Genomic DNA, 21,828 nt, shown 5'->3' on the forward strand with positions numbered 1-21,828 from the left:
TAAAGGTAAGATTTCTCATCCCATTTCGTGGCCTTTCTCATTAACTGGAGAGGCCGAATGATCGCAGATCTTTTATCAGAAGGGTTTTCTGACACAGAGGTCTTCGACATAGGCTTCGGAAAGAACAACGTCAATCACAGTTAATTCTGTAATTGGACTTTGTAGGTATTTTCTTATATTATAGATATGAATGAGCTGAATTAGACATCCCAAAGCCATAACTTAACGGGGACTTAGGATGCCCCTTCACTTGCGTCGATCCAAGGAGCAGGTGTTTGTAATGATCTTCCTTTAGATTGTTAAACCTGACTAGAATAATCCCGTAGTATTGGCCATATAACTGGGGAGTGTGGCTCTGGGTTTCTTTTATCTTTTTTCTTTATTTTCTGCCAGGAGACAATAATAGCAAATGGGTGAAGCACTGGGTGAAAGGTGGGTATTATTATTACCACAACCTGGAGACCCAGGAAGGAGGATGGGACGAACCCCCAAACTTTGTGCAAAATTCTACGCAGCTTTCTCGGGAGGAGATCCAGGTAGGTCACCTTCCCTCACATCAGAAAAAGCTGAGAGAAAGTGTTTTTATGCTAATATTAGTTGAGAGGAATAGGGCATGTGGCCAGAAGCCCTAGACTAAAATTGATGTAATGAACTGTTTTGGGGTAGCGTTTTTTGTATTGGTTGGGTGAGTGACTAAGGCCTGAATTAGTAAAACATCTGAATTGTAGAATTATGTGACATAAATCCTGTGCTTATTAGAGAAAACTTGGATGATCCAGAAAAGAAAAAATGAAAAGTTGCTCTGACTCCTCATTAAACGCAACTGCTGCTTAATCTCTCTCAATTTGCATTTTCAATCTTTCTGACTGTTCCACAAACTCCAAACTGTACTGTTATTAGAATACAACCTGCACTTTCAAATAAAGTCAACCTTTTTTAGTAACAGCTTTTAAAGTGCTTTTTCATCCTCTGTGTCTCTGCTTATGTTCATTCTTACTAGAATTTATTCATTCATCAACAGTTATTTATTGAATGCCTCCTTCAGTGTAGCAGGCACTCTTCTAAGCAATGGGCATGTCGTCATGAATGAAACAAAGTCCCTGCTGTCATATGTCTCTGTCCTGCTATCTGTTATCTGTCAAAATTCTATCCTTCTGGGCACACCCATCTCAAGAGCCACCTCCTCAATGAATCTTTTTTTTAATTCCTTTCCTTCCCCCTTCCATTTTCCTTTGAAGCCCTCAGAGAGCTTTGTATTCATTCAGAATTTAATCTACTTGGATGTGAATTTGTCATGTTTGCACTTGTCTTATGCCGCCTACTAATTTTTAAGGTGAGCTGCCAAGTTCGCAGTGCTTGTGTGTGCTGGGCACTTGCATTGTCATTGTTGGGCTGTGGAGCACTTGTAACTTGGTGCTGTGCTCATGGTAATGAAACTGCTTTGTCTAAGGAACATCGAGGGAGAGGAGATATATTGAGGGCCTGTAAGCTCCTGTAGGCCACCGTTAGACATGTTACTAATAGGCATCAAAGATTCCTAGAGAAAAAGGACAGTAAAGGGATTTTAAAAGGTTATCTACTTGGCAGCATTCCCAAATCCTGTGTACAAGTAGAATATACACATACGGAAAAAGTTAAATGGTCCTTTTCTTCAGGACTTCCCTATCAGATAGATGATTTCTCCCTGTGGGTAAAGGTCTGCGTGTGGGAAACACCGTTCCAGTGTCTCCCCTTCAGCGCTAATGATGTCACCGGTGATTACATTTGACTAAACTCATTGGACTCCGCGTTGGGCATTGAGGGGATATAAAATGTATCAGAGAGTCTCTATCTTCTAATTCCCGTGTTGTGAAAACAGCAGACGTAGAACTGAGTACTGCAATAAGGTAGAGAGGAGTGCTGCTCTAAGAACAGCACAATAAAGGAAGTGTTGAGGGAAAGTGGAATTTTGTCCTGGAGGAAGGCAGCATAGACAGTATTATGGCAGGTGAGAAGAGGAGGAAGGGCTATTCTGGACCGAAGGGCAAAGGTGCCAAGGACTGGAAGAACACGGGCCATTCAAGAAAGGCGAATGGCGCTGTGCCCGGGCAGGTGCCGTGTGGCAGGGGGGAGGCGGGGGTTGAAGCTTGAGGGCCTAATGTGCTGTGCTCAGGCATCCGGGTGGCATCTTCTGGCAGCGTGATTTGTAACTTTGTTAGGACAAGTACACCTTTGAGAATCTTGTTAACCTCCACAGAAACGCTCATGCTTAGATAGCAATTTGCATATGGACCTAAGAATTTAAACAGGAGAGTGATATTACCCCATTTTTAGCATGTGACATAACCACCTACCCTGCCCTACCGGCATCACTTGCGGATGGATCCTCCCTCTCGCCACTCCTGCTCTCTGCACTTTGAACTTACCTGGATTTTCACTGAATCCTTTACCATCTTCTCTCTGGAGGAAAAAAAAATCTATCCTTTCCAAAGCTCATTGTCCATCTTATTGCTTGATTTCCTCCTCTTCCAGTTCCTTACAGACCTCGTACTCTTCCTCTTTTTTTTTTTTTTCTTTTTAAAATTTATTTTTATAGAGACAGGGTCTTACTGTGTTGCCCAGGCTGGTCTCGAACTCCTGGCCTCAAGTGATCCTCCCACCTCAGCCTCCTAAAGTGCTGGGCCTGTGAGCCACCATGCCCAGCCCTCTCATATTTTCAACTATTGTATACCATCCAGATCAGTGCTTGTCAGAGTTTAACGTGTGTATGAATCACCTTGGAGATCTTGTTAAAACGCAGATTCTGATTCTGTGGGCCTAGGGTGTGGCCCTGAGCAAATCTCCATTTCTGACAAGCTGCCAGGTGATGCTGATGCCGCTGGCCCCAGGACTATGCTGTTAGGTAGCGGCCTACATGATCATCTTTAAATCCCTTGTCTCTGGGGAAAAAATGAGAGCCCATGGAATCTCCCTGATTTGGCCTCATCTACATTCATACTGTGTTTGTCCTTGCTAGGTGCCTTGACAGTTAGTCTTCCCCTCACTAATTCATTCTCCATCACCATTCACATCTTAGTTCACAGCAGTGTGGTTTCTTGTCCAGCTTTTACTTTGGTAAAACTCTTACTTTCGAATTCATCAGTAACCTTTGGTTGCCGGATTCAGTTAGGAGGTCTCGTCCTATTTGACCTCTCTAAAGTCCCTTCCTCAAACCCTCAACTCCTTTGGCTTCTCCAGTGCAATTCTCTTCTGGTTCTCCTGCTTCTGAATGTCCCTCCTCCCTTTGCTCAGCCTCTGCTTGAGTTGTATCGGGTTCCGTCGGCCCTCTCCTCCTCCGCACATTCTTCGTGGTGGCCTCGTTTGAGCCAGTGGCTCCAGCTCTTACCTTTGTGCTGTGACTCCCACATCTACACCCCTAGACTTTAGCCCTTTTCCTCACCACCGGGTTTGCCCTTGAATTTGCAGTCTAGACGTCCAGCAGGTACCTCAAACACAGTTTGACAGAAAAAAACAGTGGCTGTGATAACATATAAGGGCGTATTTTTTTCCTCACATAAAATAATTCTGGAGTTCGGCAGGCCAGGGGAAGATATGGTGGCTCTGTGATGTCATCTGCCCAAGGATCCTTCTGTCTTTGTGCTCTGTCATTCTTAGCATGTGGCTTCCATTCTCAAGGTCACCCTGTCATCCACAATGACGGCTTGGAGATCTAACCATCAAGTTGGCAGTCCAGACAGGAAGTAGGAGGAAGGGAAAGAAAAGCAGAAAAGGCCAGTGGCCGGCTGCCCATCCGTCTCTTAGGGAGCTTTCCCAAAGATCTTGCCGAACTACTTGTGCTCACAGCCTGCGAACTATTCCTAGCTCATGTAATCTTTAAAGCGCACCATCGTTGCCCAGGAAAAGATCAAAGCTCTGACACCAAGGAAAAGGGAGAAGGTGGCCGTTGGGTGGGTGGCCAGATGGCTTACTGGCTGTTCAAGGCCAGGTCATCTCTCACTTGGATCATGACAGCAGAATCCCAATTCAGCCACTCGATGCAAGTCTCTCTTCTCTCTAACCTGTCAGCTACTCTCCTAACAGGGCTGTTTAAAAATAAATCTGGATGTTCCATTCCTCTGCTTGAAAGTGTGCTGGTTCTCCAGGGCCTGTGGTGACAGTCCCAACCCTCTGGGCTGCTTTTCAAGACCATTTGCAGTCTGCCTAGAGATGAGGCTTTGGTCTTCATCTCTGGCCAGTTCCCCTGAGGTGTGCTACGCTGTGGCATTCTAGGTCCCAGCACTTGGCACACAGCCCTTTGGGGTACCTGTCACTCCGTATTCTTGTCAGCAGTGACCCCAGACCAGCCAGCACGGTGCCCGGCATAGTCAGTGTTGGATGGGTGTGTGGCTAAATGAGACGACTTGAGATAAAAGATGATCAGGTTTTTGTTTATGTGTTGTTTTCTTTTTTTTTTTTTTTTATGTGAGAATAGCCTGGCCTTGGAAAACAGACCTGAGCTCTTTATTCCCATTGCTTAGCTAAAGAGCTAGTATAGACTGAGGAAACATTAGGGGTTAGTTTGTATGCTGTGGATGATACTTTGTTAAAATTTTTGTGCATTCTCACCTATGAGCGTCTTCAAATGTGACCCAATGCTGTTTCAGAGTTCCATCTCGGGGGTGACGGCCGCGTATAACCGAGAGCAGCTGTGGCTGGCCAACGAAGGCCTGATCACCAAGCTGCAGGCTTGCTGCCGTGGGTACTTGGTTCGACAGGAATTCCGATCCAGGATGAACTTCCTGAAGAAACAAATCCCTGCCATCACCTGCATTCAGGTATCTCAGAGGCTGTGAGGCACACGGCAAGCGGGCTCCCAGACAGCGGGGCAAACTACTGGCTCTTATTGACGGGCTGAGTGTGTTTTTTGACTTCCGACCTCTCAGTCTTGTTGGCTGGTACCTCATCTTTACTGCCAGTGTAATCCTGGTGTGCTTGGTGGTGATGGCAGCTTGGTGACAGTTCCTGGGCACCTCTTCTTCTGTCTTATGTAACATTTGAGCCTTGAGTGAAACAATTGTGATCTTGCTTTGGAGACAGAATAACACACTGTCACAGAAATAATTCTGAGTCAGGAATTATGGCTCCACTGCTGCTAGATAGTGGTGCATCGCTCTCATTTGTTTCCTCGTCTGTAAAATGGAGATGCTAATATCCCCGTTTTATCTTATTTTCCTCCCCTGATTTGTTGTAAGAAGCCAGCAAGTGAATCTGTGTGGCTGCACTTAGCATGGTGTGCAGTGCTGTGCTGGTGTCAGGGGAGCAGCATTTAGCCACTGTGTTCTCCTGGTGGAGATGCAGCCCAGGCCCTCGTTCCCCCTCACTGCTGCAAGCGGTTCTTTCTAAAGCTTCGTCATGAAATTGCACTTGCATAGTGTATCAAGATGAGATTTTTTTTTAGCTTCCACCGGTCTTGGGGAATAATATGTCGTGTGATATTTGATGGTTTCAGTCCCAGTGGCGAGGATACAAGCAGAAGAAGGCGTATCAAGACCGTTTGGCTTACCTGCGCTCACATAAAGATGAAGTTGTAAAGGTACGGTAGCTGAGCAGGGCTGCTCCGTGTGTGGCGCAGGTGTGATATGCGTCGAGGTGGAGGCCTCTGCTAATCTCCAGGGCCCGTTTTCCACAGATCCAGTCCCTGGCAAGGATGCATCAAGCTAGGAAGCGCTACAGAGATCGCCTGCAGTATTTCCGAGACCACGTAAGTACTCTTGGATGATAACGGCTAGTAGAATCGGTTTTGCCATATTTTTGGTGGGCACATGGACAAAGGAATTTCATCTTCTTTTTTTTCCTTAGATAAATGACATTATCAAAATCCAGGCATTTATTCGGGCAAACAAAGCTCGTGATGACTACAAGACTCTCAGTGAGTAAGCGTGAAGAGTGAGGCCGTGGTGAGAGCCAGCGGGTTCTGGGTATCCGCCACGGATCTCTTGTTGTCCTGAAGGCAAGGCTTGGGGAGTGGGCGCTGCTTGTGATTCGAGCCCCTTTGCTGACACATGGCTAGATGGGTGTCTCGTTGCTTGCTGTCTTACCCTTTGTCATAACATAGCAGTGGCATGACTGAGAAGACTGCACTTGATGGCTGTGTTAGCATGTCTCAAAAATAAACATCTTATGTGTGAATCAAACTACTTTTCCAAGACAATGCTGATATTTCCCAAGACGCAGAACTTTTTCTGGTAACTCCGTTCTGTGTCTGATGCATGGTTTCTTTCTGCCAGTCAATGCTGAGGATCCTCCTATGATTGTGGTCCGAAAATTTGTCCACCTGCTGGACCAGAGCGATCAGGATTTTCAGGAGGAGATTGATCTTATGAAAATGCGCGAAGAGGTCATCACCCTCATTCGTTCCAACCAGCAGCTGGAGAATGACCTCAATCTCATGGACATCAAAATCGGACTGCTAGTGAAAAATAAAATCACCTTGCAGGTGCGGCTTGGGGCCAGCGGGGACCTCGGGCACTTCGTCCTGCTGTGTCACCCCTGTCTTCCGCTTTCCGACTGGTGGGGTGGGTGGAGGCTGACTTTCTTCTCAGCTAATGCCATAAATTTTTTAAAAATTATGTAAGCAATAAAACAACATAATAAACAAAATTTTAGATAAAGAAGATAAAAATCCTCCCCTAATTCCACCACCTTACCATGATTTTGTGCCCTACATTTTTACTTAATATTAGAGCTAAGACTCTTCCCATATAGTCATGAATACTATTTATTTATAATATTTAAAGTATATTTATTATATTATGGCAGCATAATAAATCATTTGAAGATGTACTGTTTTTTCCCCCTGAGTATTTGTCATGTAGGTTGTTTTCCAAGTTTTTATTATAAATAACATTGTAGTTAATGTCTTTTTTTTTTTTTTTTTTTGAGACAGAGCCTCACTCTGTTGCCCAGGCTAGAGTGCCGTGGCGTCAGCCTAGCTCACAGCAACCTCAAACTCCTGGGCTTAAGCGATCCTTCTGCCTCAGCCTCCTGAGTAGCTGGGACTACAGGAATGTGCCACCATGCCCGGCTAATTTTTTTCTATATATATATGTTTAGCTGTCCAGATCATTTCTTCCTATTTTTAGTAGAGACGAGCTCTCGCTCTTGCTCAGGCTGGTCTTGAACTCCTGAGCTCAAGCGATCCTCCCGCCTTGGCCTCCCAGAGTGCTAGGATTACAGGCGTGAGCCAGCACGCCTGTCTTAATGTGTGCATAACTTCCATTGTACTTAAAAGACTTGTTTTTATGACAGATTCCTAGAAGTTGGTTTCCTGAGTCAATGGACGTTTTTATGGCTCATGTTGTTTTATAGGAAAAAGTAGGAATGGGTTCAATGGGAGTACTGACAACAGGATAAAGTGTAGTGATTCTAAAATACCCAGTGGGGATCTGCCAGTGTGCTAGACCTTCATGCAAGTGCTGTAAGACCCTTCCTCAATGCTCAGAGTTTCGCCTTTGAAAGCTTTGTGATCCTATGTATTGGTTTTTGTTTATAGGATGTGGTTTCCCACAGTAAAAAACTTACTAAAAAAAATAAGGAACAGTTATCTGATATGATGATGATAAACAAACAGAAGGGTGGTCTCAAGGCTTTGAGCAAGGAGAAAAGAGAGAAATTGGAAGCTTATCAGCATCTGTTTTATTTATTGCAGGTAAGTGGCTCCTGGAATCGGTATTATGCAAATTTAGTTAATTTACTTTTGCACAGGAAAACCTTACCCATAAATCCCTCTGGGAATATTCTGATTTCCACTGAGGGGTGAGTGAAAGGCTGTCTTATTTTTCCTTACTTATACCTTCTTATCCTTCAAGTTTAAAAAGTTTGAGGGTTTTTTTTTAAACCAGTCTTTGTTATCTAGAAATGACTTTTCCCTTGGATTTGTTTCAGACCAATCCCACCTATCTGGCCAAGCTGATTTTTCAGATGCCTCAGAACAAGTCTACCAAGTTCATGGACTCTGTAATCTTCACACTCTACAACTATGCATCCAACCAGCGAGAGGAGTACCTGCTCCTACGGCTCTTTAAGACAGCGCTCCAGGAGGAAATCAAGTATAAACAGACTTCCGCAGGGCCCGGGGCTCCTTCCCACTGTCACAGAGGCACCCAGTTTGAGAGTCACGTCTGCCTATGCCTTTTCTTGACCTCAATTAATTTGTGAATCATACTTACCCTAAGGAAGCGTGCACTTTTAAAATTAATACAAAGTGTTGATACTTCTGGGGAGGGGGTAGAATAAGATAATTTGCTAAATTAAATTTTAGGAACATTCTGTATTGAGATATACTTTCAAAAACTGATCCAAACATGAAGAGTCCATGTTTTTGTCTAATAGAGGCCCTACTCACGACTCCCATGATTGTGTAGCCGCAGGAAGGTCCTGTGAGTGCTGGGAGATGTTTCTAGAGAAAGACTGTTTCCAGGAGAGAGGATCTTTAAGTAGGAAGGATCTTTTAATTGATAGGTCCTGTGATTAGTTTAAATTGAATTTGTATTTGATGATTTATAGGTCAAAGGTAGATCAGATTCAAGAGATCGTGACAGGAAATCCTACTGTTATTAAGATGGTCGTAAGTTTCAACCGTGGCGCCCGGGGCCAGAACGCACTGCGACAGATCTTGGCCCCAGTTGTGAAGGAGATTATGGACGACAAATCTCTCAACATTAAAACCGACCCTGTGGATATTTACAAGTCTTGGGTTAATCAGATGGAGTCTCAGACAGGAGAGGCAAGGTATGGTGACCATAACCATTTTTCTTTCATGTTATTATTTTCTCTCTTTCTTATTAATGTAGTTATTAACCTTTGATTTAAAAATGGAGAATTATTCAAATAGTTTTTCTTTAGAAAACTGTTCTGTAAATTGTTGACCTGGTAATGAATTCACTTATTTAGCAAATATTTATTGAGCACTTACTATGTGCCAGGCACTGTGTTAGATACACATATAATAATGCAATTATTATAGTGAAACATACAATAATGAATGAAACAAACATGCTCCCTGCCCTTTCTTTGTAGTTTATTGGGTGGGAGAGACAACAAACAGATACGTAAAAGTATAATTAAAAATTGAGGGCAATTGTGTGCAGTTTTATGTAGGGTACTGTAGTAGGAGTTAACACAGGGTGATTAGGGAAAGCCTGTCTGAGAAGGTGAGATTTCATTTAGCTGAGGCCTAAGGGATAAGATGGGGCCCGCCTTGCTAAGAGCTAGATGCAGAGTGTTCATGTCTGAACCCTCTAACGTGGAGGGTTGAGGACCTGAAAGGACCCTGGCGTAACTAGAGATGCTGTTGAATGGGAAGGTTTATGTAGATTGGGAGAGATCACTGTGTTTCATTAAAGGAAAGAGAAAATGGTGTGGGGTGAATGGTGAGCTGCCTTGGAACATTGAGAGCTGGGCTAACTAAATTAACATATTATAGGAGATTAATCTGCCAGGCAGTAGTTTAACTACCAACATTCACTTATCTAAAGCAAAAGTGTGTCAATCAAATATGAGTAATGCTGGGAAAGTTGAGTTCACGGAGGCAAAATGTTTCTGGCCTCATTCAGCCTGGGTGAGGAATGGAGATGTGAGCAGTTGTGGTTTTTTCTTGTTGTGGAGTAGTGTTAGGTCATGCATGAAGCTCTCTGGGGCTTAGGAGGCATAGCTTTCCGTGCTATTGCTATTCAAAGTGTGGTTTCCAGACCAATAATGGAAAATCATCTGTGTCACTAAGCACAGTGTTTATTTTAACTGACTTTTTTTCATAGCGAGACTTTCTCAATGAAGGAAACGTGTATTGATTTACATTCTGGCTCAGTCTCCTTATCTTATCGACAACTGGTCTATAGACTGGCACTGCCCTGCAGCGTCCTGCCTTTCATGTGTACCAGGGGCAGGTATACCCTGGGCAGAGAATGGAGTGTTCTGCTGATTCCTGGAAAGAGCTTATCCCCTACTGGGAATCATTTGGCATCTGATTTGGTTCTTAGTACTACATAAGTCTGTCACCAGGAGTCAGATCATTGTGCTGGGTGTGATTAAAAAAAAAAAATTTTTTTTTTTTTTTGGCCTGCACATCTGAGGCCCAAGTCCTGGAATGTGGTCAGCCAGCTGCAGTACTTGTCTGGGGAGTTCTGCCCGCAACTCAGGGCATCCCTAGGTGTTAGGCCCATGGACGCTGGCTCAAGCTACTAAGTTAATTCCTCTGGTCCACGAGTCAGTCATTTTTAGATCAGAATTCCACTCGACATTTCAGGATTTTTTTCTTATGGATGCCTATAAGAAACTGGCATCTTATTTTGCTTTTCATAAAAGGGAAATTGATTTTACCCTTTTTAAAAATACCCCTGATTGCGAGGGTGACGGTGCAGTGGGAGCCCGTCCCGCACGTAGCATCACGGAGCCGTGAGCTGTCCTCTTCCACGTCAGCCTCCACACACAGCAGGCAGGGATCTTGTCACCTCTTGGGAATGGTCACTTCCGAAATCTTAGAAATTTAATGTTCTATTTTCCAACTATAACCATTGTTTTTAGCACTTTGATTCTCTTTGCTTGTTACTACTTTTTAAATGTCATAGGTAAAATATGCAGTCCTCTTTATTATCCCTTAAATCCAGTTGTTTCTCACCGAATGTTTCTGTTAATTTTTGCAGAATTGTTGTGTTCATAGTTTGCCTGTTGTAACTCAGCCACGCTATGGCAAATGGAGTTGTGTCCCTGTCTGCTTGCATTGCTTTCCTATGTCGGCCACAACAACTCACCACACAGATGGTGGCTTAAAATGACAGAAATTTATTCTCACAGTTCTGGAGGCCGGAAACCTGAAATCATTATCTCTGAAGTTAAGGTGTCGGCAGAGCCTCCGGGGGCTCGAGTAGGAAGTCTGTTCCTTGCCTCTTCCAGCTTCTGGGGGCTGTTGGCTTCCGGTGACTCTGGGCCACGCAGCTCCAGTCTCTGCCTCCCTGGTCACGTTACTACGTCCTCTGTGTGCACTGAATCGCGAGCCGCCTCTTTCTTATGAGGCCACCTGTGACTGGAATTAGGGCCTACCTGGATGATCCAAGAAAGTACCAGAACTTTGATACCCCCCCCATACACTTTGTTTAGTCTTTCACCCCTCTTTCCTTATTCCCTTCCCGATTAAGCCTTGGCCCCACGTCCTAGCACATCTACTGTCCTGACCAGTTCCTTCTGACTGACTGTGCCCTCTCCTCGAGTGATCCTGTCGGCACCTCTAGCTTCAACTCCCGTGTGTAACCGTCTCTTCCCTCACCAGCACCTGAAGGGCCACCAAGTCCCATTGATGATGTCTCCTTAGTATCTGTCAGGCCAAGGCCTTTTCTTGGTCCCCATTGCAGCGTCCTCGTTCGTGCTGTCAGCATCTCTTGATCAGACCGTGGCACTGGTCCCCTGTTTCTTTTGTCGGTGCCTGTCCATCTTTAGTTCATTTCTCGATGGCCCACAGCAATCTTCCTCAAAATGAAGATCTCCATTTTTTTTTTAATTTCTAAAATTTTATTTTTTAGACATGGGAGTCTCGCTATTGTTGACCAAGCTGGACGCAAACTCATGGGCTCAAGTGATCCTCCCATCTCAGCCTCCCAAGTGGTTGGGACCACAGTGTGCCACCATGTCTAGCTTAGATCTATGTTTTAATGCACCCCTATCCCAGCTTCTAGGGAAGTCCAGACTTGTTAGTATTATGTATAGGGCCCTCCATGGCCTGGTCCTCCCTGTTTACTTTTCCATCTTCATTTCTCCTCCTCTTCCTCTTTGCATTTGACCTTCCTTCCTAGAAGACTCTAGCTCTCCTTTTTTCCTGAGTTCAGGTGTCGCTTCCTTTCAGAAGCCATCCTTGCTTTCTCCAGTCCGAGTGAAGCCCTTTCCCCATGGTCCTGCAGCGCATTTGCTAAACTTGTTATTTTTCACACGATTCCTTTGTAATGATCCGTTTGTCTCTCTTATCAGACCATAAGAGACTCAGGAGGGGATCTTGTGTCTTGCCTTTAATTCCCAAGCGCCTATCATAGTGCCTGGCACACAATTCAAGGCACCAGATTCACAGTTGAAAACCTGAGTTCAAATTCTAGCCCTCCCACTTAGCAACTCTGTGCGCAGAAGTGTAAGTTACTGATCTCTCTGGTCTTTCTGTTGAGGAAGGACGTGGTCCCCACCTCAGGCTGGACCTGGCTGTTGGTCTAACGGAGTTGGGGATTTTTTCTGCTTTCCCAGCAAACTGCCCTATGATGTGACCCCCGAGCAAGCTCTGGCCCACGAGGAAGTGAAGACACGGCTGGACAACTCCATCAGAAACATGCGGGCCGTGACGGACAAGTTCCTCTCCGCCATCATCAGCTCTGTGGACAAAATCCCGTGAGTGCCGGCAGTGGTCGTGACCCCCGGGGAGCCCGGCCTTAGTGCCCTTCTGCCCCTTGGCCCTTCTCACTGAGCTCTGTTCACCCGCAGCTACGGGATGCGCTTCATCGCCAAAGTGCTGAAGGACTCGTTGCATGAGAAGTTCCCTGATGCTGGTGAGGATGAGCTGCTGAAGGTGAGAGTCTGAGAGCCGGCAGATTCCTGCCCTTCTACAGCCCTGTGGGAAAAGCTGTTAAATAAACCTCGGTCAGGCTGGGGATCATTAGTGCCTGAGTGTAGACTCCGGCAGCAACTCGCCATTGATCGTGAGCCTTTGAGAGCAACTGGAAATGTAAACGCTAACTCTCTGGGTGTGGAACCGTTCCTATGCAGTTTGAATGGTGCATAAACAGCGGACAAGTAGAGAAAGCTGGATTTTTCCTGTCTGAAGATAAATTTCTTTGAGTCCTATCTTTTCACTGGAGAACTGCTCCCTCTGCTGGTGGCGGGGCAAATAGTCGCAAGCGCGGTTGCTTCTGCTAAGGCTGTGGCCCGGAACTCTCTGACCCAGCCCTGCTCCTCCTCCTTTTTTTAATCTGAATGCTTTTTTCTTCTCTCTCCTAGTTCTGTGCTTTCCTACAGTGAGGCCTCGATTCTAGACTTTCTGTTCAGGTGAATTAATTTTATTTTTTCTGAGTGAACTCTAGGGGAAATGCTGTGACTGTCCCCGAATTCTTCTGTGGAAGAGATGTGTGCTGAGTGAATTTAATTTCAAAGGCATGAACTTGGCCTTTGAAGTCTGCAGCATGAGGGTGATGGGGGTTGGACAGGTTACACTGTGCTAATTAGGTCGTGTTTAAGGACTTATTTTAACTATGCTCATTAGCTTCTTATAACGAAAGCCCACCTATGTGCAAGTAAAAAGTGCACGTGGATGACAGCAGCCTCATTTGCTACTGTGATACATGAACAAAGATGCCCCCAAATGCTTGATAACAGACTTTGAGCCTGTCATTTTTACCTTCTGAATCTACTTTCGTTAATTACTGGTAGTGGTTTTCAGTTCTGTTCTTTTTTTTTTTCTTTTTTTTTTTTTAACCACATCCAACAAAGGGATAATTGGTGGTTTTATCTAGGCCTTGAGAGAAAGTGTGTTTGCATGTGTGCATGTGTGTGTGTATTTTTATTTATTTTTTCCTCACAGGACTGCATTTTCTGGTTTTCTTTGCTAGCAAAGTCATTTGTGGCTTACTTGATGGTGTGGTTTTTCATACTCATCTTTCTGTGCCATCCGTTCCAGATCATTGGCAACTTGCTTTACTATCGATACATGAATCCAGCCATTGTTGCCCCTGATGCATTTGACATCATCGACCTGTCGGCAGGAGGCCAGCTGACCACGGACCAACGCCGGAACCTGGGCTCCATCGCAAAGATGCTGCAGCACGCTGCCTCCAATAAGATGTTTCTGGGAGATAACGCTCACCTAAGCATCATTAATGAGTATCTTTCTCAGTCCTATCAGAAGTTCAGGTGAGGGGAAAGGCGCAGGGTACTTGAAAGGTTCCGTGGATGTGTTTTTACCTCCGAGGGGAAAGACAAGATTAAATACCACCCCTGGCTTTCCCTGCACTGCCATGTTGTAGGATGTGTGTTTGATGTGCTCAGGGCCCCAGAAGACGATACATTTATTTTGAAGAGGATTTTCATATGAAACAGACAATAGTTAACATAAAAACAATGGTTATGCATTAGGCACGTGTTACTTGATAATCAGAGAAGAATTGGAGAGTGCTTTTAATATTTGCAAATTAGCTTCTGGTTTTGAATTCAGTGCCTCGTCGCACTGTTGCAGAGTGAGAGTTGCTTCTGCTGATGGCACCAGTGTCTGAGAAATGTTTCAAAGTACAGTTCAGTGGTTCCTGCGGGTAGAACTAACACTGGAAAACCAGGTAGAGAGAGAAGGTATCAGTCAGTATCCCAAGGCTGTCAAGCGAACATGCAGTACTTTGTCTAGAATCAACTGTCTCGACTGGCTTCTGTTTGAAATCATTGCATGATAGGCTTATGGAGTGACCTCCTGCCAGTTTCTCATGCGTATATCCCTTGTTGGGGGGCTGCCTCTGTGTTTATTTTCAGGCGGTTTTTCCAAACTGCTTGTGATGTCCCAGAGCTTCAGGATAAATTTAATGTGGATGAGTACTCCGACTTGGTAACCCTCACCAAACCAGTTATCTACATCTCCATTGGTGAAATCATCAACACCCACACTGTAAGTGTTTTTCTTTAATTACTTAATCCTGTTGCTCTGTCCTTAATTACCTTCCCTGGCTGCTGCTTATCATCTCTGGAAACCAAGTTATCTCACCTTCCTGTGATCTTACTGACACCACCTCTCCTTGTTGTCTCTCTTCCTTTGCTTATTATTCTTAACAATATCTACTGCTAAGTTTCTACAAGTTACACCCGGGCCACCTGCGTCAGAATCACATGGGCTGGTAGTTAAAAATGAAGTTTCTTGGACCCTGCCACAGGCCTACTGAATCGGAATCCCCAGTGATGGACTCCAAAGTCCACACACTCTAGTAGTGGCTTGTTAAAATAATGTTTTTACTGCTCCTCCTTTTTTACCCCAGCCCTCTGTGTCATTCTTCTGACTTGACCGACAATGCCAGCTTCTTCCTCTGTGTAGCCTTGGAGTGGGTCTTTCCCTTGGGTGCTCCCTCTTCAGATTCTTCAAATAATTCATTTCTTTCACCTTTGGGGACATGTAGAACAGGAAATGAGGACACATGTGAACCGTAAATGAAATTTCAGGTACTGTTATTTCTGAGGACGTCCCCTGGGATGATGGCATCTTGAAGGCTTTGTTGAGTGCTGCTTAGACATGATAGCATTGGTTTGGTATACTTTTCTATGAATTAAAAGATGATGTACACTGGAAACATAAAGTAAAAGTCTGAATGTGAGTTATCTGAACAGGTTGTAGGGTACATTGATGACTTCAGGTATTGAACTCTGTGGGTTTCATTGTTCTTCCTTAAACGAGGCCCATTTGAATCCTTATGGCCATGAGGTTAAGAGAGTACAGTCTTTCCCCACCATCCATCATAACATATATGTCCTTCAACAAAGCCCGGTGTGGTGCTTTATATAGTATATTGATTTTCGGGGGTTATTTTCCTGAGGATTGGCTTGTCAGTTCTCTGCCTATAGGAGCTTTGTTGTCTAACCTCTTCTGTGCAGGTGACTGCTCGGCAGTGTGGGCAGGGGTCGGGGGGGAAGGTTGAGTGTGGAATTGATCATTGGGTGTTGGTGCAGCTCCTGTTAGATCACCAGGACGCCATCGCTCCAGAGCACAATGATCCGATCCACGAGCTGCTGGACGACCTTGGCGAGGTGCCCACCATCGAGTCCCTGATAGGTAAGTTCTGACTTAACTGCCCAGACGGTGAGAGGGAACGTGACACAGGAGTGCTGTAACGGTCACCTCCTGTTTGTGTCCTATACTGAACTCTGGATGTTGATTGGGAGACAAAACAGATGTGGTCCCTGTCTATGAGGAACTAAAGTCCGTGGAAGAGATCACTTAAAATACAGATGCACATATAATTATAAAACAAGAAATTATAAGTCTTGCAAAGGAAAAGGGTGTTTTGAGAGAGAATTGATATTACAGTGTTGAAATGATTTGTCACTTTTTTTTTTTTTTTTTTTGAGACAGAGTCTCACTCTGTTGCCCGGACTAAGTGCCGTGGCATCAGCCTAGCTCACAGCAACCTCAGACTCCTGGGCTTAAACGATCCTCCTGCTTCAGCCTCCTGAGTAGCTGGGACTACAGGCATGCGCCACCATGCCCGGCTAATTTTTTCTATATATATTTTTAGTTGGCCAGATAATTTCTTTCTATTTTTAGTAGAGACGGGGTCTTGCTCTTGCTGAGGCTGGTCTCGAACTCCTCACCTCGAATGATCCACCCACCTCGGCCTCCCAGAGTGCTAGGATTACAGGCGTGAGCCACCGTGCCCGGCCATTGTCACTTATTTTTGAAATTATTTTATTACTGATCCTTTGCTTTTACCATTTGGCTTAGTACTTTCTTTCATTTCTCAGTAAAGAGTGTTCTTGCCATATTGCACGTGTTGGCTCATTTAAGTATCATCTTAAATTTGCATCTTTTAGTTGTATTATTTCCCTTCCCCCCCCCATATCCTTTTTATTGTACTTTTTCTACCCTTCCAAAACCTCAGGGGAAAGTTCTGGCAATTTAAATGACCCAAATAAGGAGGCACTGGCTAAAACAGAAGTATCTCTCACGCTGACCAACAAGTTTGATGTGCCCGGAGATGAGAATGCAGAAATGGATGCTCGGACCATCTTGCTGAAGTGAGTATGCAAAGCAGGAGAGTGAAGTGTGATCCAGAGATCGCTTGGCCCTGGTGAGTGAGCCTGCTCAGTGGCGCCTGAGTCTGTCATCCTGGCCTTTCACAGCCATCATAGCTCTGGTCACGTCACATACTGTGCTTGACACAGGACCTCTCTGCCTTATTTCGCTAATATGCTAAAATGAAAATTAAATCTTAGCAATCCTAACCGTGGCACCTGCTCTGTTGTATAGTTGCTTGTGTTATGTGCACGATTAACTCAAGCCTTGGACCTTGAGTACCGTGTATTAGCAGCTGCTCATGGGCCCTCTGCGAGGTGGTGTTAGCACTGCTGCTGCTTAGGTCCACTTGAGAGGAGCTAGAACACCTGGAATGTTTATTTCTTTTTTCCTTTTTTTTTTCTTGCCTTTTTTGAGGCAGAGTCTTGTTCTGTTGCCCGGGCTAGAGTGCCATGGTGTCAGCCTAGCTCACAGCAACCTCAAACTCCTGGGCTCAAGTGAACCCCCTGTCTCAGCCTCTGGAGTAGCTGGGACTATAGGCATGCACCATCACATCCGGCTAGTTTTTTCTATTTTTAGTTGCCTGGCTAATTTCTTTCTATTTTTAGTAGAGATGGGGTCTCACTCTTGCTGAGGTTGGTCTTGGACTCCTGAGCTCAAGCAATCCTCCCGCCTTGGCCTCCCAGAGTGCTAGGATTATAGGTGTGAGCCACTGCGCCTGGCCCACCTGCTAATGTTTAAATACTTTTTTCATTTCAGCACAAAACGTTTAATTGTGGATGTCATCCGGTTCCAGCCAGGAGAGACCTTGACTGAAATCCTAGAAACACCAGCCACCAATGAACAGGTAAAATTTAGGGTTTAACGTGTTCCTTCATAAGGTAGATAAGCTCTCCTGTGATAGGCGTGCCAGCGTTAAAGGAGGGGAGGCGCAGATAAGAGGTGGTAGCCTGGGGGTGAGCATGGGCGTAACTGGAGCGTAGTGGTAGTTAGGGCTCGTCTGAGAAAGTAATTGGTTCCTAAATCTAGAAGGAGATGTTCTTAGCACATGAAGCTCACTACTGGCGCTTGCCTGCAGAGAGTGTGTGTGCATTCATTTAACCTGGGGCAGATTCAGTGAGTCCATCCAGTGCAGGGGATTAGCTCCAGGACCCAAATAGCCCCCACTCCCACCTCCTGCCGCTACCAAAACCCAAGGATGCTCAAGTCCCTTATTTACATAGAACCGGTCTATACCCTCCTGTGTATTTTAAATCATCTCTAGATTATTTATGCCTAATATAGCGTAAATGCTATGCAAATAGTTGTTTACGCTGTATTGGTTTTTTTTTTTGTTTTTTTTTTTGAGACAGAGTCTCGCTTTGTTGCCCAGGCTACAGTGAGTGCCGTGGCATCAGCCTAGCTCACAGCAACCTCAAACTCCTGGGCTTAAGCAATCCTACTGCCTCAGCCTCCCGAGTAGCTGGGACTACAGGCATGCACCACCATGCCCGGCTAATTTTTTCTATATATATTTTAGTTGGCCAGATAGTTTCTTTCTATTTTTAGTAGAGACGGGGTCTCGCTCTTGCTCAGGCTGGTCTCGAACTCCTGACCTGGAGTGATCCACCCGCCTCGGCCTCCCAGAGTGCTAGGATTACAGTTGTGAGCCACTGCGCCCGGCCTGTATTGGTTTTTAATTTGTAATTTTTTTTTTTTGTTATTTTTCATTGGTTTTTTTTTTTTTTCTTCAAAAATTTTTTTGCTTTTTTGTTTGTTTTGAGACAATCTCACTCTGTTGCCCTGGCTAGAGTGCAGTGTTGTCACCATAGCTCACTGCAGCCTCAAACTCCTAGGCTCAAGCGATCTTCCTGCCTCAGCCTTCCAAGTAGCTGGGACTTGGTGTTGAGGCACATGCCACAATGCCCAGCTAATTTTTCTGTTTTTGTGGAGACTGGGTCTGGCTCTTGCTCAGGCTGGTCTCAAACTCCTAACCTCAAGTCATTCTCCCACCTTGGCTCCCAGAGTGCTAGGATTACAGGTGTGAACCACCACGCCCAGCCTTTTTTCAAATATTTTTGATCCAGAGTCAGTTGAATCCATGAATGTAGAGGACTGACTGTAATTTATTGAATATTATATAGGTGAAATTCTGTTAAGTGCTTTGGTAGGTAGAAGAAAAATGTAGAGTGTGGCTCCTAAACTAAATGAACTCATAATCTTGTTGGGAAAATATGACATATATACCTGAAATAATGGTAAGACCATTAAATATTAACTATGGTATTAACTATACAAAATGATAGACGATTCAGGAAAGAGGCCAATGAAGAGTAATGCATTGGGAAGGCTTCATAAAAGAAGTAGAACTTGCCAGGTGCGGTGGCACATGCCTGTACTCCCAGCTACTCTGGAGGCCGAGGCAGGCGGATCACTTGAGACCAGGAGTTTGAGGCCACACTGTGCTATGATCGCGCTGGTGAATAGCATCTGCACTCCAGCCAGTAAGGAGTTAAAGGGAGAAGAAAGTGCTGAAAGAATGGAACAGCAAGTGTAGATCATTTGCTGGACAGGGACATGATGGGCAAACATCGGTGGTGACTAGGAAAGATGTCAGGATCAAGGGGAGGTTTTTCCTTGTTGAGATCGTGGCATTTGCAGCATGATCGAAAGCAGCGGGAAGGTTTGAGCATGATTCATCCCGGACAAGGTAGGAAAAAGAATTAGCAAGGGTTTACTGAGTACTGGTGTTGCCTTAGTGCAGTTATAACATTCACAGAGCTGCGTTTGGAATACAATTAAAGGGCTTTTGTGTCTCAAAATGTGATGAGAGATTTGATAGTGGAGTCCAATCACCCAGTCATACCCAGAGTCCAGGAAAGAAGCCCTAAGAAGTTGTGTGATTTCATGGATGTAATCGCTTCTAGAGGGAAAGAAATCTGCCTGTTTCGTGCAGTTTCTCATCTGTCATTTAGCAGGGGGCAAGATTTGTTTCCTCTCTGCTTCCAGGATGGAGTTTAAGAACAAAAGAAATCCAGGTGCAGATATGTTACATAAATTGAAGCTAAGGTTTAGTGTGGCGAACTTGCCAGGAAAATTCTTTTTCTCATTTGTAGGAGGCAGAACATCAGAGGGCCATGCAGAGACGGGCCATGCGTGATGCCAAAACTCCCGACAAGATGAAAAAGCCAAAGTCTGGAAAGGAAGATGGCAACCTCACTCTTCAGGAGAAGAAACAGAAGATCCACACAGGTTTGAAGAAGCTAACAGAGCTTGGAACTGTGGACCCAAAGAACAAATACCAGGAACTGATCAACGACATTGCCAGGGTACTGCATTTGGGGGACAGAGATGAGCTGGCCTCGTTTAAAGCTGTTGGAGAGGCTCATAAAGAGACAGTGGAGACAACAGCTGTTCAGATAACAGCACAGTCAGTTCACAGGCAGTTGGTGCCCTGCCTGCTGAGAAGCCACTTCTGACTCTGTCCCGAGGGCCTTGCCTGTCCGGAGGTGTCTTATTCTATGGCCTAAATTAATAGGGAGAAGATCCTCACTAGAGCCTCCGATGGCTGCACTGGGCTTTGGCCTTACAGAATTCTTCCAGATCTTTTTCATGATTACTGTGAAAAATAAATTCACAGTAGTCCTTGATTTGTGCGAATCATTTCAAGCAAATGGCTGTGGTGCTGAGAGTTTAGGAGTCTCTGCTGTTGCGGTGAGATAACGCCACGCACACTTAGGGACTTGGTGATCACTGTGTTACGATTCTCTTTTTCTCCCCATCCCAACAGCATATTTAAGAGGCCTAAACCAGCCTTGTAAGTAAATTCTAAAAATGTGTAAGTCTGAAAGTAACATATTTTTCCCCGCTAGAAAATACAAATGGGAAAAAGAATTATCTGGATTTCTCTATTAATTTGTGAACAGAGATTACCTGTTCAGAACGCATGGTCATATTCAAGGCAGAGTTAAGCACCACTGGGTTCTAATGTTAGGATGATTCAAGAAGCATATGCTATCTGTTCTTATTTTCCTAATTTTAATAACTGTGTTTCAGGACATTCGGAATCAGAGGAGATACCGACAGAGGAGAAAGGCTGAACTGGTGAAATTACAACAAACATACGCTGCTCTGAACTCTAAGGCCACCTTTTATGGGGAGCAGGTGGATTACTACAAAAGCTATATCAAAACCTGCTTGGATAACTTAGCCAGCAAGGGCAAGTGAGTATTTTTTTTTTTTAAAGACTCAATATTAGGGGAAAGAATTAGGGTGGGGAAAAATAAGTAGAGGCAACTGAAGTGACTTTGGAAATTTTTACCTAACACACTGGATCTATTTATTGCATTAGTCCTTTATTTTGCATTTAATTGTTTGTATAATTGACTAGTCCATTCGTTAGTATATGATGTAAATAACACATAGCTAAGCATCCTTTCTTCCCGGGTCTCTTCTTGGCCCTAGAATCATGGAGAGGAGAACATCTAGTGCTCCCAAAACCTGGGTGTGCCTCAGAATCACTTAAGGAATACTATGAAAATTTGGATTCCTGGCTCCTCTCTACCTTCTGGGGACAGGATCACAGACTCCAACTTTGTCCCACATGCTGAGGACAGTCTGTCGTGGCCTTGCTGGCACTGGCCACGAGCCATCAGCGTGCCCATTTTACAGGGAGGGAACTGAAAACCCAGAGGGGTGAGGTGATAAGATCAGGTTCTACTTGTAGAGTTAATTTATTTTTCACTCCTAACTATTCAAGAGTTTTTAAGTCTCAGAAGAGCTGAAGGAATAGAACAAGAAACAGCCATGTACCCTTCATCTAGATTCACCTGTTTTTAACAGTTTGCCACATCGGCTTCCCCTCATGCTGGCTCGCTCACTCCTAAATCACATTCTCTTTTCCTCTCCCTGCCGGAGACTCCCTGCTCAGGCAGATGGGAAGGCACAAAAACAAGACCCATCTCACCCAGCTTGCAGAGCTGGCTCCTGTGACCTTGTGACATGTCCCTGCCATTCTTTGTGCACTTCCTGACTTTCTGACTTAAGATGTTTCATGTTCAACCTGTAGTTTCCCTCCCCAGGCCCAGAATGAACTATTGTCCCAA

At 44.8% G+C, this 21,828-nt stretch overlaps 1 protein-coding gene across 1 annotated transcript in view; it reads left to right on the forward strand.

The window, feature by feature from the left end:
* The window catches only part of IQGAP1 (IQ motif containing GTPase activating protein 1), a 95,441-nt gene that overhangs the window by 65,047 nt on the left and 8,566 nt on the right, over window positions 1–21,828 (forward strand). Inside the window, exons 18-35 of the mRNA XM_045561649.1 lie at window positions 394–536; window positions 4,623–4,793; window positions 5,468–5,551; window positions 5,648–5,719; window positions 5,818–5,887; window positions 6,246–6,454; window positions 7,511–7,666; window positions 7,903–8,066; window positions 8,524–8,748; window positions 12,238–12,378; window positions 12,472–12,556; window positions 13,661–13,893; window positions 14,500–14,632; window positions 15,682–15,784; window positions 16,611–16,746; window positions 17,504–17,591; window positions 19,840–20,052; window positions 20,780–20,946. Coding sequence (XP_045417605.1) covers window positions 394–536; window positions 4,623–4,793; window positions 5,468–5,551; window positions 5,648–5,719; window positions 5,818–5,887; window positions 6,246–6,454; window positions 7,511–7,666; window positions 7,903–8,066; window positions 8,524–8,748; window positions 12,238–12,378; window positions 12,472–12,556; window positions 13,661–13,893; window positions 14,500–14,632; window positions 15,682–15,784; window positions 16,611–16,746; window positions 17,504–17,591; window positions 19,840–20,052; window positions 20,780–20,946 — 2,593 coding nt within the window. The remainder of the gene's footprint in view (window positions 1–393; window positions 537–4,622; window positions 4,794–5,467; window positions 5,552–5,647; window positions 5,720–5,817; window positions 5,888–6,245; window positions 6,455–7,510; window positions 7,667–7,902; window positions 8,067–8,523; window positions 8,749–12,237; window positions 12,379–12,471; window positions 12,557–13,660; window positions 13,894–14,499; window positions 14,633–15,681; window positions 15,785–16,610; window positions 16,747–17,503; window positions 17,592–19,839; window positions 20,053–20,779; window positions 20,947–21,828) is intronic.

Source organism: Lemur catta, chromosome 9 (assembly GCF_020740605.2).
Source record: "Lemur catta isolate mLemCat1 chromosome 9, mLemCat1.pri, whole genome shotgun sequence".
Classification (NCBI taxonomy): Eukaryota; Metazoa; Chordata; class Mammalia; order Primates; family Lemuridae; genus Lemur; species Lemur catta.